This window comes from Coturnix japonica, chromosome 2 (genome assembly GCF_054131305.1).
Source record: "Coturnix japonica strain WE chromosome 2, WE-NBRP24, whole genome shotgun sequence".
In the NCBI taxonomy this organism is placed as follows: Eukaryota; Metazoa; Chordata; class Aves; order Galliformes; family Phasianidae; genus Coturnix; species Coturnix japonica.
The window spans coordinates 42,677,777-42,698,339 of record NC_140664.1 but is presented as its reverse complement, the minus strand read 5'-3'; the positions used below and the strand labels follow the sequence as shown (position 1 = coordinate 42,698,339).

Genomic DNA, 20,563 nt, shown 5'->3' with positions numbered 1-20,563 from the left:
TTAATAATATTTGCTTTCTGTAATGTTCAGATATATCAATACTTTTTTTCTTAGTATATTTACTTCAGATCTTTTCTTCATTGCAGACTTTAGGTAAAGTTGGTCGTGTCCAGCAGATCTATTCAGACAGTGACTTAAAGGTAGAGGTTTGTGGGACATCTTGGACATATAATCCAGCAGCTGTCTCAAAGGTGGCATCAGCAGGATCTGCTATAAGCAATGCATCTGGTGGTAAGTTTAAAGAATAACCAGTAACGTATGTGTGACAAGTACTTGTGTTAATCACAGAATTGTTAAGTACTGATACAGGGTTTGTATGTAAGGTTAATAAGATTCAGACTGGATGTTTGTCTACTCCAATATTATGCTTCATGGAGAGATAAAAGGAGAAGCTTACAGTAGGCATGGAGTTATTTATAGTTGTTATCTTGATAGAAGCAAAAACTCCAAATCAAATGCATGTTTCTCTTTGGCTATGCTGCAAGTATATCTGAGGGCTTTAAAGCTGAAGTGGTTGGAAGGGATGTTGGATTGGAACAGGCTGTAAGGCATGAAGAAGGAAGCAGCACATCTGTTGTTTAAAGCAGGTTGGAGATAGCAAGCCTAAATGAGGGGTCTGTTGCAAGCAGTTACTCGTGATCATATTCTTAAAAGATTTTGTCTTAAAACTTAATCAGATATGCCTTGGGCTACATTATCACATTTGGTTCTGTTGAACCTGCTCGTGTTCTTAGAATCATAGAATGGCCTGGATTGGAAAGGACCACAACAATCATTTAGTTTCCTCCCCCCTGCTGTGTGCAGGGTCACCAACCACCAGACCAGGCTGCCCAGAGCCACATCCAGCCTGGCCTTGAATGCCTCCAGGGATGGGGCATCCACAATCTCCTTGGGCAACCTGTTCCAGTGCGTCACCACCTTCTGTGCGAAAAACTTCCTCCTAATATCTAACATAAAACCCTCCCCCCCATCTTAGTTTAAAACCATTCCCCCTTGTCCTAAAGTGTTAGTGTTTATCTGATACTGATGGCAGAAAGATCATCCAATATATATTTTATGTTCTATTGACTGTTTCATTAATAAGTTGTACTGAAATGTCTTTTTTTTCTTCTTTGTCATAGCTAATTGTTTTGTTCCTCCCCTCCCCCTTCACATATTTACGTTAATGTCAAGAAATCCTTCTATATAGGCTTTTAGACTTTTTAGGCTTTTTTTTTGTTTTTTCTGTTCATTTGTGGCTAGAATTATAGCCTTAACTGTGGTTTGTTTAATAATTGTAGAGAGACTGTCCCAGCTATTGAAGAAATTGTTTGAAACCCAAGAATCTGGAGATCTCAATGAAGAATTGGTTAAAGCTGCTGCCAATGGAGATGTTGCTAAAGTGGAAGATCTGCTAAAGAGACCAGATGTGGATGTGAGTAACAAGGGGTCCTGTAAGGCTAGTTATTCTTAGCCAATCAGTAGCATGCCCTGCATAGGAGTAATACACGTTATTCTGGTGCATCATCTCCCATTTGTTTTCCCTTTGAACATCGCAGAGGGGTGTCTGAAAATGCAGCTTAGTTCCCTGTTTCACTGGGCAAGTTTTGTTATGCTGTCTGCTGTGAATAAAAATGTTTTCAGTCCTGTGTCTTACAGAGTTACTCTCACAGTTAATGAAGGGTCTTTAGATTCCTTTTGTTTTTAGAAAACAGAAGGAGGGAGGATAGGTTTGAATGAGTGGACTTTTGTGTTGTTTTTTTTCCATGTTTATAAGGTAGATCACCTCATATACTCTCTCAAATAGTGTTTCCCAAATTGTTTAATCACATTGCTATGTAATTAAACAGAAAATATTTAAGGACACAATTCAGGGAAAATCTTACAGAATCACAATCGGATTTTTTTCTTCACTACAACAGTAGGTATTCTTGTAGGAAAAGGATTAATGTCCCATCATTTCTGAGGGCCAGCTCATAGCTCCAGATTATACTAAGTGTGTTTTGTTCAGACTGACTTTTGTTGTTGATGTAAATTAGGAAATGAAGTAACGTATAGCTTAAAGAAGAAAGCAGATGTCATTGAGACCTCTTTTCAAAAGCTTGCCTTTACAGAGGCCCAAAGGTAATCTATATATATTTTTAGTCCAGCTATCATTAAGGTCTTAATGTGTGAAATAAATGCTTCTTCTTTCCTCCAATCTAGCTAATGCTATAACAGTAAGATAGAGTAGACTTAGGAGATGTATGTATGCAGTATCTCATAGGAGTATGTGCACCTTGCAAATTATCTCAAAGTGTTAATTGCTTCCAGGTAAATGGACAGTGTGCTGGACACACAGCTATGCAAGCAGCTAGTCAGAATGGCCACGTTGACATTTTGAAGTTGCTTCTGAAACAGAACGTGGATGTAGAAGCAGAGGTAAATGAAATATTTCAATTATATGCTTTCTGTATCCTTAAGTTTTAAACTTAGCTACATACAGGAACATCATATCTATTGGAGTTGCTTTCCTGGAATAATTTGTGAATTCTTCTGGTTTTATTTTAGTTTGCACTACTTGCAAAGTATTTCTAATCTTTCTAATGTGTTTTATACTGATAACAGGTTAACTGCTTTTGCTTTTTGGATCTGTAGACGGCTATTAAAACAGCAGAGTAATAAAGGGTGTAGAAAAATTTACTTTCTTTTTTCATTGTATGTAACCAGGCTGCAGAGAAACGAATAGGGCTTTTTATACAGATTGCTTTTCTTAGAATGTGGCAAAGTGTTTTGTGTTCAGTGTAAGATGTGTTGCTTTGTATTTAGAAGCTGGTTATGCTGTGTTGATATCACTGATGAAATGGTACAATCCTTGGTACTGAAATAACTTTCATATTCACTGGTACACCGTTGCTTTGTAGAAGTTTTCTACTTAAATGGCAAAAGTGACAAATTTGATTCAGTACTTTGTTGCTGTGGACTAACATCTGTGAAACACCTTCATTTTAGAAGCAGTATATTGGTTGCAGTACACACTGTGCACTGTTGTAAGCTGTTATGAACTAGTCTGAGCTGCTTTTCATCTCTACTATGGGATCCAAGCTGCAGCATTAATTAAGTTGTGGACTGATACTTTGGTGTAAGGAAGGATTAGATTCATTGCAGAAGAAGGTTAAAGTGTTATCTACACAGCTTTGAGATAAGACATCTTGTAATCACCTGGTAGAGCTGTTAGTGTTCCCATTATCACAGTGGTAAGAAGATTGGTCAGTGTTGCCTCCTCTGTGCTTACGTCAGCTTAATTCTGAATTCAAGTGGTCTATTTTGTCAGAAAAAAAAAATTGTTGCTGACAGCTTAAGAAGCCTGTTATTAAATAGTAACAATATGTAGTAGCTTTCTAGTGCACTGAAATGAATGGGTTAGCAGCACTGACAATATTGACATGTATAGAAATGCAACACTTTTAGTATTTTGTTCTTATATTGAAAACATTAGATTTATATTGCTTTAGGAAAAATGCTTAACTAGTCGCTAGCTTTTTCTAGGTATATTGATAGGCTACTATGTAGAAATTGCACAGTGCAAGTTAGTTCCTGAGGTTACTGCTTTTTACAGTGACCTTAAAAAAAAAAAAAGTATAATGAGCTTAAAAAAAGACATAGTGGTATCTCACTGTGTACATAAGTTTAGACAAGCAGCTCGCTTATGGAAATTACTATATCACTGAAATCTCTTATATGTTTTCCATTTTCTTTTTGCTTTTGTGTACTCTTGCTAATGTTGAAATCACTTGATTGATATTTTCAGAGGTATCTTAGAATAATGCTGAGTTGGATGGGACTTAGAAAGATCATGATGTCCAAGCCCTCACCAGCACAGTCCACTTTTATGGATGTTAAAACAACCTTAAATAGAAAATTTATCACTTTCATGTAAACTGAGAATGAAGTAATGAAACTGAGACAAACTGAATTTAATCAGAATTTATTGCTGTGAATCTACATCATAGAATCAAAACTTGCATTTCATTTCAACTTCAATCGCAGATTTCCTTTGGAAAGAATTTATGAACTCAAAGTTAAGACATGATAAGCCCTAATATATATATATATATATATATATATATATATATATAATATTTTATATATATAACCTTTATTATATGAACAATTTTCTGGTCTTCTTCCATGATTTGGAATTTGACAGGTCCTGGATTACAGAACGGGTTATCCTTAGTTATAGGGTGGATGATGTATTATGTTTTTGTTTGTTTTTGTTGACAGTGGTGTAGCACTGAATATCAGATATAATAGAATACATACTTCTGTACACCAACACATTCTTTCTTCTCTATTAATCCCTTGTGGTTCGATCAGTTCTTTTATTAGTTTAGTAAATAACCTCAATTCCATTCAAATATCCTCTTTTTCTTCAAAGAAGTTTTCATGGTTCTGTTTAAATTCTTCTTGAAATGAAGTGTAGAATATATAGGTTAAACTAATGTTTCTGCCTTAGGATAAAGATGGAGACAGGGCTGTCCATCATGCAGCCTTTGGCGATGAGGGTGCTGTGATAGAGGTTTTGCACCGAGGCAGCGCAGATCTGAACGCTCGCAACAAACGGAGGCAGACTCCACTTCATATTGCTGTCAACAAAGGTCATCTTCAAGTTGTGAAGACTTTACTGGACTTTGGCTGCCATCCTAGTCTCCAGGTAACATGGATGTTAAATACCTGCAATGTGAATCTATTCTACTTTAGCATTTGAAGTGTGTGGATGCTGTGTATGGATAATAGAATAATTACGGAAAATAGGATGGAAAGGAACAGAGTTTGTGAAGTTATTTCTCCCATCTTCTACCCTAATGTGACCAACTGTAATAGAAATGCTGTTATGTTGATTGGTTTTCTAAAAATCTTGATAAAGGCACCTGATTTACTCAGGCCTGTTCATGTTAATTGATATTTTCACAGACTGTGTAGTTATCTGTGATAATTTTTTCTCCAAATTCTTGCTTTATCTCATCTGCAGCTATTTGCAGCTTTGAGTTTTTCTTTAGTTGTTGATACTGTGGAACGTTTCATTGAAAGAAACCTTCCCCCCCCCCCCCGCCCCCCAGAACTGACCTATCATTGATACAACTATTTAACCAGATTCTCTTTTAAAGCTCAGACTTTTATCTAAAAGGTCATGATATATGGGGCCATAAGTTCCATAATTACACAGGCAGTTTTATCTGTAATGAACATGGTGGAAGCTGTGACATATGAGTGGAACCTACTGTTGAGAAGGCAGAGGAGAAATCTGCTGTCAAATAAGCATCTGTATTATGCATGAACTTTTGTCTTGAGTTTAGTTAAGGGTGATAATGTGCATTATACAATGATCTGTGGGTGGCCAAAATGAATATCTCTGACTTGAAATAACAGAAATGCATTTGGTTTGACAATTTCTGTGGAATGGTGCTGTGGATCTCTACCTGGAAAATAAAAGTCATTGAACATAGTGAACTTTAAGATCTTGCAGGTCTGAACACTAACAAGCAAATGTGAGTAGGTGACTGACTTGGTGGATAAGAGCACAGGGTAGTCAGATTAGGCACGACTGGAATTTAAGTGCCCATCACTCTTCTACTTAAGCCCATTCTCTGTGTAAACAGAAGCGTGTTAATTTGTAAGCAGTAAATTCAGCAAATGCGATCAATTAGATTGGATAAAAGCTACATAGTTGAATTCTAGCAAACTGGCTCAAGTGTTTTCTTTGACATTTTTTGTTTGTCAATTTGTGATTCTCACGATAAAAATGCGAAGGATTTGTTTTCATATTACAACCTATTGCTAAAATGTTCAGTTTGTGTGTTTATCAGTTAGTAGCTGAGTCAGTGACAAAAGTCTTCCTGACTTATATGGTGTTAAAATTTTACTGGAAGCATAAATCTGGAGAGTTTGCTTTAGATAGCAGCAAATAAGCATAAATGGATGTGTTTTTTCACTGTTAATCATAGGATGTTCCTTTTTAGCCCAACCATTTGGGTCCTTGAATAAGTAATGTACGAACCACTTTTAGGAATAAGTAGTATTTCCCCTTATTTGGGATATTTGAAGAATAAAATGACAAGCTAAAAATATAAATGATTTGCCTTCAATTTAATTATGCAATGAAATCACAGAAATATTCTCATTTTCCTTGTGTAATGTAATCCAGAATGAGCTATAAGAAGTTTAAAAGCTTAATATTGCTTGTGACATTGGTCTTTGCTTTATGGAAAATGATGCACTTCAGTTAAAATGACAGATGTGCCTAAATTCATTACTTGGTCTGCATTTTATTTTTGGTTCTCTTGAAGCTTTTATTTCATACCACTTTTTGGCACTATTTTTTACGTGGTTAATTACTAACTCAGTCTTCACCATCATCACTCAGAATTCCCTGCCTTCTCCCTGCCTGGCTCATCTCTACATTCTTGTTGCTGACCTTCTGTTAGTCAGAAATGTTAATTTGGGCATCTCATTAATCCAGACGTGAGATACAGAAGATGATATCTATACCAGTATGTTCATTATTGTCAAATGCAAGGCATATTTAAACTCTGGTTTGGAGTTCTGGTAGCTGAGGAAACATAGAAAACATGGAGTCCAGGGAGGGATTATCTGTTAGTGTTTGCAAAACCAGAACAAGAGCAAAAGCACCGTGCTCTGAACTCTGCAATATAGACACACTTCTAGAAACGAAGATCTGTTTTGTGTAGTCCATTTTTCCTAGTGATATTTACATGTTACTTCTTAATTTGTATCTATACAGAAACTGATGTAAGCTGTTTCTGGTTTCAGGATTCTGAAGGTGACACTCCGCTTCATGATGCGATAAGTAAAAAGCGTGATGACATCCTGGCTGTATTGCTAGAAGCTGGTGCAGATGTTACTATCACCAACAACAATGGCTTTAATGCTCTTCACCATGCTGCACTAAGAGGAAACCCAAGGTAACGGTTTGTTTTTAAAGAATATTTTCTCATTTGTGAAAGGAAGATAAGTGCATAGGAATGTGGTATTCTTGTGAAAGGTCCTTGAGCCTGCTTATAACTGTGTTTCTTGAGGTTTTTATATTGCTCAGGTAGGAATTGTTTCTAATAGAGAGTAGCCACAATTAGAATGAATCCACTAATCTGCTGCATTCAGTGTTGTGTTGAAGCAACTCCAGATGTCTGTATAAGTTTTCAAATAGGCTTTTAGAAGTGAGAAGTGAAGTAGGATCTTGAAGCATCTGTAAAAATGCTTCTATTCTTCTTGAATGTTGGAGCTGGGGAAGGGAGTGGAGTTTTTAGGAACACCTGAGTGATTTCTAAAGATACTGTGTGGGTATAAAGTGATAGGATTGTTGGGTTCAATTGCCTTTGTTAAAAGGAACATGTAATTTTGTTTCCCCAAAAGCATATATAGGAGGAATTTCCTCTTTATGTAACAGGTCATTCTGAAGAAGTTAATTTTAAGGCATAGTTTTTGTGCTATTTGCACACTGTGCATCTGTGTTCAATCCTCAGTTAAGATAGTTTTCAGAAAAAACAGTTGCGTCGGTAGAGCTTGATGGGAGAACTTGCTGGTTGCTTATTGCGGTATTGGATAAACTGATTTTCTTGAAGGCTGTTATTGTAACAGGACTTTGGTGATATTGCATGGTGGAGAATTGTACCTTTGCATGAAGAGTTTGCTTGCTAAATTCTGCTGCTTTTCAGTTGAGTGAAGCTGGACGAATAAGGGTGTATGTTGAATATGGGAATAATATGGGTGAGTGTCTTAGCATGTAGCTATCAAGGCTGATAGTCAAAAAGTAAATATGAGCGTTTACATATGTAAAATGAATGGAATCACTTGATAAGCTGAAAGTTGTGGTTGGGAGTGTTGATGGGAGTAATAACTGTATTTACTGCATTCTACGGTGCCTGTAGTAGGTCTGTAAGAGAACATTTTGAGAATGTGGTGAAAGGAGCGTGTTTTTGGCATTCGAAGACAGTTGTTTCACAACCTGGTAACTTCTTCATTTAATGTGAACTCACCATATTTACATTAATGGCGTTAACCAGGAATACTGTGTGCAGTCTCCAGTTACCTGGATTGGATTCTTTTTAATTTTCTGTGTTGCTTTCACTAGGCTGTTGTCACAGTTGGTTTGTGTGAAAAACGATCTCAATATGAAATGCAAGGAAGGTGTGTGGAAAAAGAGCTCTTCATAGGGATGTGGTGGATGTTTTAGGAGCTACAGGTTTTTTCTTTGACAGAGAGATCAAAATTGGAGCTTGGTGTAGTTTGGTTTGACAGCTGGCAGAACGTGAGGCATAGTACAGTTTTTCCCAGAATCCTTTCTTCTTTCTGAAAGATTTTACTTAAAGAATAATATTATTTCCAATGTTAGTGATTTGAACCCTGTGAAGGTTTCCCTGCATATGTGTTTTGACTAATGTCTGAAAAGGTTTGCTGTATAAAGCAGAAAGTAGAAATCTACTTGCTGGTTGCAGCTGTGCTCGAGTACCTCTGAAGCAGGTAGAAAGCAAGAATCTTTTGTTCTACAATGAAAGTTGGTAGTTTCTTTTTGAGAATTAGGCATTTCACACATCGGCATGGGAAGAAGTTAATGGGAATGAAAAGATTTTGAAGATTTCTTTTGTACCACACCTCCAGACCCAAGTTATTTGATTCATTTGAGAGTTGAGTTCTGCTTTCCTTTAGACTTGAATGATTTTCATTGATTTCATTATGTTGATCTGTAGTTCTGCCACTGGCCTCTTTCTGCATGAAAACAGGTGGCTTTTTTATATTTGACTCCTTTCTAATCTGCTATAGAACGATAGTACTAATCTGTTAAATACACTGAGCACAAACAATTTCAAGTGCTGTTAATAGTAATACTCTGAATTTTACCTTGTAGCTGTTACGGATCACAAGCAGTACGTAATACATTCTGCTTGAAGCCTTGCTTAAGCACTTACTTGTATTTCCTCATCTAAGCTTTCTAAGCTGGAGTTTGTGTGGCTTGAGGCTATGGTGCCTTATATGGAATAGACTGCACTAGACTCCCCTTAAGGTCAAATATATAAATATATAAATAATTGTTATATGAGTGTTTTGTTTTTATTAACAGTACCGTGAACCTTTAAGCTCGGCAGTTGTCTCTTCAGTGTTAATGAGATTTTTCAGAATAAAATTGCAATATACTGTACAGATCAGTTCTGTTTCCCACCTTTTCAACTTCTGCTGATGTTTGAACTATTTATGTACCTGTGACTTTGAGTTTTTCATCTGAAGATGAGACTGTAAAAGTGTGGGTGTATTATATATCCATTGCCCCAGTTAGATGGTGATTTGCATTGTATCTTGTGAAGAGAGCTATTCACACTGCAGTCAGCATCCTAAATAAAGGCTGCTTTTGGAGCTGACTTCTCTTGGCACACATGTACTACCAGTTCCTCAGACCATTCTGCTAGATTTTAGGTTAAAAAAATATTGGGGTAAGATGCAGCTTTACCCTGTTGTTCGATAGCAAGCAGTTTGTCATGTCTGTGTTCATAAGCTAGTAAATGGGAAATAGTGTTTCAAAATGGAATTGCATTTTTTTCCCCTCATGGTTTTATATTATTTTTTTTCATACATCTGTCCTTCTTTATAACTGTGCAGATGGTTTGAACTGGTTGGTAATGGAGTTTAACTGCCGTGTTCTGTGAGAGTTAGGATTTCAGCTGTTCTTAGTATCTCAGGAATCTGTGGTGTTTGCTCATGCAAGTCCTCAAAGAGACGAGATCTGGAATAATCAAAGAGTTATAAAATAATTCTATGAAATAATAAAAGCAGTCTTTGCTTCCATAGTTGCTCTTTGGGTAATGTAGATAGAAGCTGAATGCTTCAAAATTAAAAAAAATAAATAAATAAGAGTTTACTGAAGTATTATGTCAGAAAATGCTTTGGAAGACTTTTGTTCAGATTGGTGTTGAGCAGCAATATAATCTCCATGGGCAGACCTATAATTAGGTAGCACATTAGACCGTAGCTGCTGAGGTCAGTGACAAATTTATCTTTAAATAGTAAATAATATGCCCAGATAGCACACAAGGCAGCAAATACAGTTTCTACCTTGGGGTGTTTCTTGTGCAATTTGTTATTTTCTTTTTAAAGGAGAGAAGAGGACAAAGGAAAATGAGGGATAACAGAGATGTCCAGACAGTAGATGTGCTATTGCAAATACTGTTCATTTTTGATGCTTTTTTGGGGGGAGGGGAGTCAGTTCTGTTAAGAGCGCAGCAGACTTGAGAAAAAATACAGGAGACAGTCAGTCATTGGAAAATGTGTTTATTTCGCTGTTTGCATATCTTCAAAAATGCTATAAGATCAGTTTGCAATGGATATAGACATGATATTAAACACTAGGAGCTGTTTATTTACAGGTGCAACCTTGGGATTTTTGAAATACTGAATTCACTGTAATTCTTGTTACTTTCAGTCTTATAAGTGCCTGGAAAAAAATTAGCCCTCTCTGCAAAGGACTGAATAATTATATTTTTTATATATATATATATATATATATATATATATATATATATATATATATATATATATATATACATAATATAGTGTATAATTTTATTATATAATTCTGGCTTAGTGTCTAGCTTTAAATATGTTAAAATAAATAAAATAAAAATCCTGTAGTGATCAATGCATAGCTACAGCTGGTTGAAGGGGACCAAATCCATTGAAGAGGTGATTTGGTTCCATTTTACCAGCTTTAGCAAAGCATTGGAGTGCAGGAAGGTTATAATTTAATAATGTATTTTTAAGACCCTTTAGCATATGTGGAGCATTCACAAAGAACACGTGGCTTCCTCCTGTGTTACGTGTTTTGTTTCTAGTCATTGCAAATGTAAATTCTTTAATTTTGAAGTGGCAAAATGGAGAGAGATGTACCAGTGAGGCCTCACACATACAACCTTGTGTTTTCCTTGCCTATTTCTTTGAGACTCAGCTCAAATTCTACTCACAGTTTAAACTCTTTTTGATCTGCAATAGTGAAATTCTAGAGTAGTGAGCAGAAATGGTGTACTTCAGGTTGTACTTATGTCGGGCTCCTTTGCCTCCCAGTGTTAAGCATTTACTGGAGAGAAGGTTTCATTTTGCCACCTCCCTACCCCCCTTGGCAGGTTACCCTCTGCAGCTGCTTTAGTGCTGTACTTGGTTAGCACAAGTGTAAATGTCAAGTGCTTTCAATTCCATCACTATATCTCTGGTTAGTATTAACTTTTTAGGAATGATTACATAATATAGCAAGACAGATAATTTTTTTTCCCTACTTGTTTGTATATGTAAATGTTATATATCAGGAAAAATGCAGTTTTTTAAAATGATCTGGGGTTTAATCTGTTTGGTTTGGTTTTTTTTCCTCCTAAACCAAAACTCCTTTAATACATTTGCACATGCTACCACAGCTTTTTATATGTCGTGTGCTGACTTCGGTGGTGTTTTCTTTTTCTTTTTTTTTTTTTTTTTTAAATGAGCTTTGACTGCAGTGGGAAATGGTAGACAAAAGTTAGTTGAAGCCATTCACTACTAATGACCGTGTCAAGTATAGTCTGCATCTGTTTGCTGCAAGGTCTGATACTGGTGAGAAGATTTATGTAAATATATTCCCAACAGCATGCATGCTAATAGAAACATAGCAGGTGTGTCACTTGGACTTCAGCATTAAAGATGGTTATAAAATGAGTTTCTATTTTTACCAGTTATACAGAACTGTTTTACAGATACAGCTGCTCAAGTGTGCTTTTGGATGGTAATACAGTTGCATGTACTGGCCATATCGGGACAAAAAACGGCCATGGAAAAAAAGCCGTGTAGCATTTGATAATGTCAGCATCTGTTATCCCTGTCAGTCACACAGTTGAAATGTTTGAGTTGCAACTGTGTCAGCAGATGCCCAAAGTTCAACGTGTGCTCAGTTAAAAACCGAACAGCTGATCTAACTGATGGATGTGACATTTCAGAGTGACTGGGTATGTATTCTTAGAGCTACGCTAACATGAACTAGCAGGAAGCAGTGTCAAGGTATAATTTTAACTTCTGTGTCACTCAGAACTGTCATTTTGTTTCGGAACAGAGCTGTAATGTTACACAAAGCAGAGGAGAAAGAACTCGACATGATGACTTGTTACCAAAAACCTCTCTAAATACATTCGAGATGTTAAAAAGTTTGAGTATACAGTAGAGGCCAAATCAATTAGCGCATAGGACAGGAACTCTTCAGTAGAACAACTGGATGCTTAGCAATTAACCTCTATGTAAAGCTGGTTGTAATACCAGACTACTTCTGTGAGTGTGATCAAGTTCAGTAGCATCACAGTTGAGAATAGCCACTGTGGTTTGTTTCCTGCTATAAAGTAGATTTTAATTGGGATTTAGAGATGCCATTGTCTCTATGCCACAATATCTGCTTCTAAGAGAAACAGCTTTTTAAGTGATGTTAGCATTTCACTTTAGCATAAACAGTTCTGATTAGAGAACGTTCTTTCTTCTGTGCGTTATTCTGTAGTTTCAGGTAATAAAAATAGCAGGCTATGTATAACAGCGATTTGAGAATTATTCGAGTACTTTAAAAAAGGTTCTCAATCTAAAATTGGTTTGTTGCTTTGTGGTTTTGGTTTGTTTGTTTGTTTGTTTTTTCCCCCAGACATTTTAATAAGCACATGGATAGAGTTAGAATTCTTAATCTGGGCCAAATGTGCCTGCTTCTCATGAATGTATCATCTAACTGCTCTTAGAAGGCTGCTTTATGAATAGAATTGCTGTACTGGTGAGCTGAGAGTATTCCTCAGATTTCCCCTATTCCTGAATTTAGCTTTGAGCCCCTTAGCTTAGGGATGGTATGTATTCACTTACTTTAATTAATCCTGCCTTTAGAACTTGAAACTTGTGGGACTTTTTTTATAGAGTAGGTCTTAAAATTTTCGAGGTGATACAAGATGTTTGCATGGCCAGTTTTCTTAAATCCAGATTTAAAGTCAATGCAGTTAATTTGAAAATGATGTGTAAGGTAACTTAGGTAAGTATTATTTGCCATTCGTGTTTCCCTTTAGGAATCTGTCAATAGCTTTAATCTGCTGACTAGCAACTGGGGCCTAGAAATCTCTGTATTGTCACTTTCTGTGCATAAACCAGACACAGCAGTTTGTACCAAAGAGCTCAGTGAACACAGTAAATGCTGATTTGGAGAAAATTCTAACCTAAATGTTATATACTAAATGGTAGATGTCATTGCACTTAATATACTTCTGTATATCCTTTTCTCTAAATCACAGCCTTAATTTCTCATCTCTTTCTGCTTGTTGTCCTAGTTGCACTCTGTAAGTTGTTAAATATTCCATAGTAGATGCAAATTGAAAAGCTGCCATTGTAGGTGCACAGAACTTGCTGCCATCAGTAAAACAATGGCTTGGTTAAATGAGATCTGTTTTGGTAATTGGACTTCTAAAGTTCATTTAGATCTGTTGTATGAAGTGTACTGTAATGATAACTTTTGCTGATTGGAATTAGCACGTTGAACTATTTGTTCCCAGCCTCACTGTGGGTTTTGTGATTACAGCTGATGTTCTGTTTGTAATCCAAGAAAAACTTTCTCAGCCCACGTATATAGTCCCTTAATTTAATGCTTTGTGAGTTATTACTAATAAGTATGTGTTATTTAGGCAGTGCTGGCTGACCCTTAGCCAGTTAACTTGTCACTTGAATGTCATTCAAATAGTGGGGAAGCACGCTCTTCCCAACAGCTGTTAGTTTCCTCTTACTGGTCGTTCTGTGCCTGCCAAAAATACATACTTCTTTACATTCCATAGCATTGTATGTTCATATGGGTACATAAAGAAGTATGTGCTCTGAGCAGGTACCTGTAGAGTTGCTCTGCTACCTGTCAGGTGAACCTGAAAAGCACTTGCTGCTTACTATTTCTTTCATTAAGTAAAATTTGAGGCTGAGATTTCTTTAGGAGTGCAACATTACAATTAACTGATGATAGAAAAACCCATCTTATTAATCTAACTGAACTTAGCAATGCAATTTACCTGCACGGTGGCTTAAAGCCTGTTATAGTTCATTACTGTGATGGCACTGACATGAGAAGTGCTTATCCAGGCTTCTGCAGCTGCTTGCTGTTCTGAGTGACCAGGGTTGAATGGAGCCTTGAGTCACTGGTAATATTGCAGGATGTGTTCTTGAGATTCAGAGTTGTATTCCAGTGCAAAAATGGCAGCTTTCTCTGAGGTCTTCAGGCATACTTCCACGTATGTGCTTCATGTAGGAACCTGGAGGGAACCACAAGCTCATCCAATACAGCAGTTAGAAACTTGCTTACCCCCCCAACCCCACGTCCCTGCTTCGTACACCCGGTGTTCTGCAAAGTCATTGCAGGTTTCTGCTGTAGTTGAGAGCAGTCTTAAAAAGTGGATGCGCATACCAGTGGTGATCCTGCTTATCACAGGCATAATGGCATGGAGTTCAGCAAACAACCTCTAACTGCTGCGACAGGGTTTGGATTGTCAGGCCCAAGGTCACATGTGACAGCTAATTCCTATTCCAACACTTCTACACAGCAGGGTTGGTGTTTTCTTTTTTTCCCCCTAAATTGGCACTCACCTGCTTCAGCCAAAATGCTGTTTATGCTTTAAATATTAGGAAATCTAAAAGCCCAACAACCCCAGCCAAACTGCTTCATCAGACTCTGTTAGGTCTGAAATGGAAGTTAAACATGAGGTGTATTGCAGGGGTTTGGCTCCACAGAGTTGTCAGACACAGCTTGGGGCTGCTGGAGTTGTGGTTCAGCGATTCACTGGGGTTATTGTGAGGAGTAAGTTATCTTTTTCCTGTGTTAGAAGCTAAATGACGTGACAGTTAGTAAGTGTGGTAAGGCAAGCCAAGAGCAGAGGTAATATAGATTTCTGCAGTTCATGAGAGTCCTAGTGCAGCTGGCAGAGAGCAAATCAGCGTGTGGCAGGAGCCGGCGCAGCACTGAGAGCAGCAATGCAGCAGCATCCTAGTGCTGTAAGTAGGTTGTTCCCTTGTGCAGCCAAGATAAAGCACCTCTGTGCTCTGTGTAGCTTCAGAGCTCTGCCCAGCCCTGCTGGTGGCTTTCTGTGTGGTTGGTAGTCCTTTAGTTGTGGTTTGCATAGGAAAACAGGAATGTATCAGTGAAACTAACGCTCGCTGTTTGCTGAGCAGTTAATGGCATTGCGGTATCTAAGTTGAGAATCCTGCCTGTCTGACAAGTTGGGCTTTCCTGCTAGGAATTTTGGACTCATGTCATTTTCTTTTCTGCCTGCTCTTTACACCACCAATGCGTGATACTCCACCACACTCAAACCAAGCTGCTCCCAGAGCAGAGGGATTAATCACAACTTTAAAAAAAAAAAAAACAACCAAAAATACCCCAAAAAAACCCCATCTAGTAAATAAGTCACACATGCAGAAAGTCATAGGCATCCTTAAACGTGCAGAACACGGCAGGCGGCGTGGCGGTGTGTTACCTGAGCTCAGGGTCATGCAGGCTGGCAGCGGTGCGGCCAGGGCCCAGCTCCTCGGGCTGGGCCTGCGGATTGCGGAGAGGTGCGGGGCACCTGCAGCCTGCGGTGGGGTGGTGGGTGGTGGTGGTGGAGAGATGGTACCTCACGGCTGCTGGGCTGGGAGCTAAGAGTCCAAGGATGGGTGCTGGCAAGCCATGAGAAGGTGGGCTTAGATGAAAGTAGTCACGGGCAAAAAAAAAACAGCCCCCCATAAAAAGTTGGGAGTCTTCAGAAAAATTCAAAATCAAAATCAAGGCAGCGATCGTCTCTCCACCCCCTACCCCCCCTTCCACTCTCCCCGCAGTGATGGTTCCTTCGCCGTGCCCGAGCTGCGCTGCCGGAGCCCTCGTGCCTTCCGTCCGCAGAGGTCAGCGCCCCGCCGCCCGCACTGCCGCTGGCGGCCCGCAGCCCCGCCGCCGGGCTTTATAGGCGGCTAAGCATTTGAAACACGCACAGCCGGGCCGCCCGGCTCCCCCGCGCCTCGCTCTTCCCTGACCATATTTAGTCAACCCTCGCAAAAAATAGCCTCCCAGCTGCCGATTGTCGATCCGGGCGCTCTCCAGCGCTCCGCCTATCGATTGAGCGGCCTGCGGGTCCCATGCGAACGGGGAGTTCCTTGCCGGGGGACAGCCGCCATCCCCGCCCCGACCGAGGGGTGGGATGCGGGAGGAGAGAGCGCTGCGGGGTTCATTAGTACTGCGGGGCTCCGTGCTGAACTAGGAAACCCGTGCTGTAAAATAAATGGGAGTGTGAGGTGGGCGATGCTGCTCTGTGGGAAAAGGGCTGAGAGAAAGGAAGAAAATATAGCAGTCCAACTCTGAACTGCATGCGTGTAGTTGGTAGTTACTCATCCATATAAGCTCAGCGCTCTGAGGTGGCAGAGCCCTGAAGGGGCACTGTTGGATCATGGTCTGCACATTTCCTCCCCTCTTTGTGCTGTTTTTGCCCCCCATCCATGGGCACCCACTTGTCCCGTAGCTCCCGTTGCAGCAGAGCTCTCTGGCAGAAGTTGCATTTGTTTCCAGTTGATTTTGCAAGTGGTAGAAGTGCCTCTCTGCTACACAGGAGGCTTGAATCCCTGTATGATCGAATCAATGATCTCTAAGGTCCCCTCCAACCCACACAAGACTGTGATACTGTGATTTCAAAGTTGGGCTCTGAAGACTAAATTGATGTGTATGATTTCTACTAATGCAGTGAGCCTGCTTGCTCAAACACATGCTAACTGAGCCATCCTATGGTTATGAAGAGCTGACCTCTGATTGTGCGGTACTCAGTAACTCCGCTCCCAGGTGCTGCTCTGTGCATCATGTGCTCTGGGGATGCCCCTTCCCCGCTCTGAGCACAGCTGTCTGAGCTGCTGTGAGCCATAGCAGCGGGCTGCCTGGCCTGGAGCTGCGTGCTGACGTGCTCTGCAGATCATAGCGCTGCCAAAAATAGCGCTGTCCCGCTCCTGTGCTGCTGCTTGCACTGTGTTGGTACAAATACTTCTTTTGGCTGCCAGGGTAGTACACTGCACGAGAAATAATCCAGCTGAAAGAGGTGGCTTTAAAAACGATGGCTTTGCAGTGGCAGCTGTCTTTAAATCTGTTCCACTAACTGTTGCAGATGGAAGAGGAAGCAGGTGAACAGGTTTGGCTGAGCAGGGCTGGGGATGAGTCGAGGAAAACGTGTGGGTTGGGGAGCACAAGACACAGTTTAATGTGGAGTATCACGTGTGAGGAAGATGTGTCACACTGTTAACACTGGAAAGCTGACCTGAGAGAGGAGAATGGCAGGAGAGAAGAGAAACTTGTAATAGAGTGCACCGAATCATTATTACAACCCCTTAGAGATAAGGTTTCCTGATCAGTTTGTGCTGAACTAAGGCTTTGCTCCTGGGAAGGGCAGTCTGCCCTCCCTGCAGCTCCAGATCCACTGCTTCCTTGTTCCTGTTGCTCGCAGTTGCTGTGAAGTCACAGCGTAACCTGGTTGAGCTCAATGATCTGACTGAAAGTGAGTGTACCCAGTCTGCAGTCTGGCAGGTTGTTTCAGTGACTGTCTATGCAGCCAACATAATGCTTGCATTGGCAGAGTAGGGGAAAGTGGGGCAGTGTCTTTTGATAGCAACTTAAGCTACACGTGCTTAAGCAGATGCATAGTCTCATTTTTTACTTCAACATATATATCTGTTCTCTACCAAAACAAACATACAGCAACCAACCTTCCCCTTCATCATGTTGCATGCAGTCAAATTGCAGTTGGTGCTACCGGAACCTTCTGCTTAGTTTTTCTTAAACAGGATAGAAGGATGAGTTTGCAGGTAAGAATATTGAGCCTCAAATCTTTTCTATGCAGCAGTGTGGTAGTTTTGTCTTCCTTGTAATACCTTTTACCTTGTAGGTTTTACAAGTACAACCTTTACTGTATGCAGCGTTCTAAGGCAACGCACACAAAATCATAGAACCACAGAACATCCCAAGTGGGAAGGGACCCACGAGGATAATAGAGTCCAATTCCTGGCTCTGCATGGGACCGCCTACAATTCAGACTGTGTCTGAAAGTGTTGTGAGCAGCTGTAAAAATTCTGTAAGGAGAAATACACAAGGAAAAAAGTTCAAAATTTCAAACTAAACTTGAACAAGATCATCCAAATGAAAAAGGCCTGAGATCTTTATCAGCTTCCTGCTCATCTGCCAGTCACAGAGTGACTTGGGTGGGGAGGCACTTTAGAGAACATCTACTTCCAACCCCACTACTGTAGACCAGCTAGTGACAAATCTTTTCTGTCACAAAACAAATAAATATAATAGTTAGCATAGCTGTGGTGCAAATTTGGTGTTTTAATAAGGCTTTTAAACATCTATCAGTAATCTTTGAAGCTATTCAGTTAGCCCTGTAATCTGTAACAGCTGAGTAAATTGCAGATTATTATGGGCTGAGGCTGATTTCATAGTTAGTCTTAGATTTGCTGATTCCTTAATCTTTTTAATACAATTAAAGCAGTAGTGTTCTGTTCTAATGTATGGAAAATGAAAGCAGGTTTTCAGGACCACACTTATGTTACGATCCTGAAAACAGAGCATTGCAATTCAGCTTCCTCATTAATACTTTGTTTATAGGTGAATTAGGAATTGCTGTGTAATTGGCATGCGACATTAATTCACTGAGATGACTTTTTATGGTACAGTGCATGCTGGTTTCAGTGAGCGCTGTTCTGAATGATGGCCACTTAGCCAAGTTGTCAAGGTTTTGGCAGCAGCTCTAGAAAATTCTGATAAATAGAACAGCAGTAGCAGGAAAGCCTGCAACGTGACGAACAGAGTTTTGTGCTCTGAAAGAAGCTGCCTCTCTGCTAGTGGGAAGGAACTGAACTTCTTACTTAAAAGAGTTTCCCATTTGTGGCGTATTAATATCTTGCTAATTTCTAAGGTGTCATGTCCACAAAACCATGCTTCCATCCTGCTGTATAGTATTGACTTGGTGCAGTCTGGATCAAAGAGAAGTGGTTTCTAACTTGCCTAGGCAGAAGAAACTGAGCGTTAGTTACTCTCCCTCAAACAGCTCACTGGGAGAAGTGTAATATACATGTCTGTTATTCAGCATAGGAAGTTCTGCACGAATGTGTGCAAGAACTTCTTTATGGTGAGGGTGACGGAGCACTGGAACAGGCTGCCCAGGGAGGTGGTGGAGTCTCCTTCTCTGGAGATATTCAAGACCCGCCTGGACGCCTACCTGTGTGACGTGGTGTAGGGAGCCTGCTTTGGCAGGGGGGTTGGACTCAATGATCTCTAGAGGTCCCTTCCAACCCCTACAATTCTGTGATTCTGTGATAAAACACAATCAGAGGTGGTTAGGGTTATTCACTGCTCAGTGACCAGAACTTTGGAAATAAGCCAGCTATATTTCATGAGCAGCTTCTGTGAGTGTTGTGCCTTGCCACAGTGTTCCTGAAGATGTAGTTGCAGCTGTGAGAATTTCTTCACCTCATTTTTCTTCTGGGTCCTCTGTTGCCCCACCTTCTATAGGTAAATCCCAGTAGTCATGTTACCTCTTTATTCCCATCATAAGGAGTTTTCATGTTATTTCTTTTGTGCTTTTCAGGTGATCCACAGTAGGTACTCCAGAGCTTTGTGGCTTGTAGGAGCACTGAGCCTTGCAGTAGAGAATAAAGAGAGTTTGGGCTGTGATTTCATGTGGAGAAAGCAGAGGACTGGGCTGCTGTTGCTCTTGGCCTCACATGCTCCTGAGGCACTCTCTGTATCAGCTTGGCTTTTTGAAGAGCTGATGGTGTGCCCAGGCACACTGTGCAGTTGTCAGCTAGGTGTGACATGAAACACAGTGCTCTGGGCTTGCTCTCTCTGGGACAGCCAGAAACTGTTGACATGTTTCTAACTAGCAGTGTGTTTATATGGGGTTTGGATAGGCATTGTTTCATTGCAAAATAAACAATGCTTACAGTGCAGCTGATATCCCTGTACTTTGCTACATTTCCTAATGTTTTGGTACCTCCTGTCTCAATAAATTAAGTACTTAATTCTTTGAAACACCTGTGTAAGTGAAGAGCAGGCGGGCAGTGGGCTCTATGTGGTCATCAGTGTCCTCGGGAGCTGTGTGACCCCGAAGCCTGGAAGTGCCTTCCTTGTGGTTACTTTGGGATCAGGTGGAAAAAAGTGATCATTCTGGTGTGAAGGGGGTGTGAAACAGCATTGGGAGGAGGTACTTCAGAAGTCAAAGTCTGTTAGGATGGGGTCCTAGCAGTATGGAGGAAGGAGTGCCTAGTCTGCCTCATGATCTCTTACATCTGCACATGGGAGCAGAACCCCAGAACCACAGCTTTTTGTTTGCTTTATAGGAAACTCATTCTCTTATGTTAAGAGGGCTCAGGAGTGAATAGCATTTGTGTCAACTTGAAGACAAGTGAACTTGAGAAAAGTATTTCTGAGAGAATGCGGGATGATCAAATCAATCCTGCATTCTTTGGACTCAGTGGGTTTCAGTTTAATACTACAGCAATCATATTGCTTTTCTCT

The 20,563-nt window shown here is 40.0% G+C and overlaps 1 protein-coding gene and 1 long non-coding RNA gene across 4 annotated transcripts in view; one reads left to right on the top strand and one right to left on the bottom strand.

Annotated features, from left to right (window-relative positions):
* The window catches only part of MIB1 (MIB E3 ubiquitin protein ligase 1), a 64,740-nt gene that overhangs the window by 22,083 nt on the left and 22,094 nt on the right, over positions 1-20,563 (top strand). For all 3 annotated transcript variants that reach the window (XM_015855417.3, XM_015855420.3, XM_015855418.3), the window contains exons 8-12: positions 87-231; positions 1,281-1,414; positions 2,293-2,400; positions 4,478-4,675; positions 6,793-6,944. In XM_015855417.3, the coding sequence (XP_015710903.2) occupies positions 87-231; positions 1,281-1,414; positions 2,293-2,400; positions 4,478-4,675; positions 6,793-6,944 (737 nt within the window). The remainder of the gene's footprint in view (positions 1-86; positions 232-1,280; positions 1,415-2,292; positions 2,401-4,477; positions 4,676-6,792; positions 6,945-20,563) is intronic.
* LOC107310088 (uncharacterized) lies at positions 13,993-15,950 on the bottom strand. The gene is made up of 2 exons (XR_001553475.3): positions 15,516-15,950; positions 13,993-14,297 (listed from the first exon to the last, which is right to left on the bottom strand). It is a non-coding gene; the product is annotated as an uncharacterized LOC107310088 (long non-coding RNA).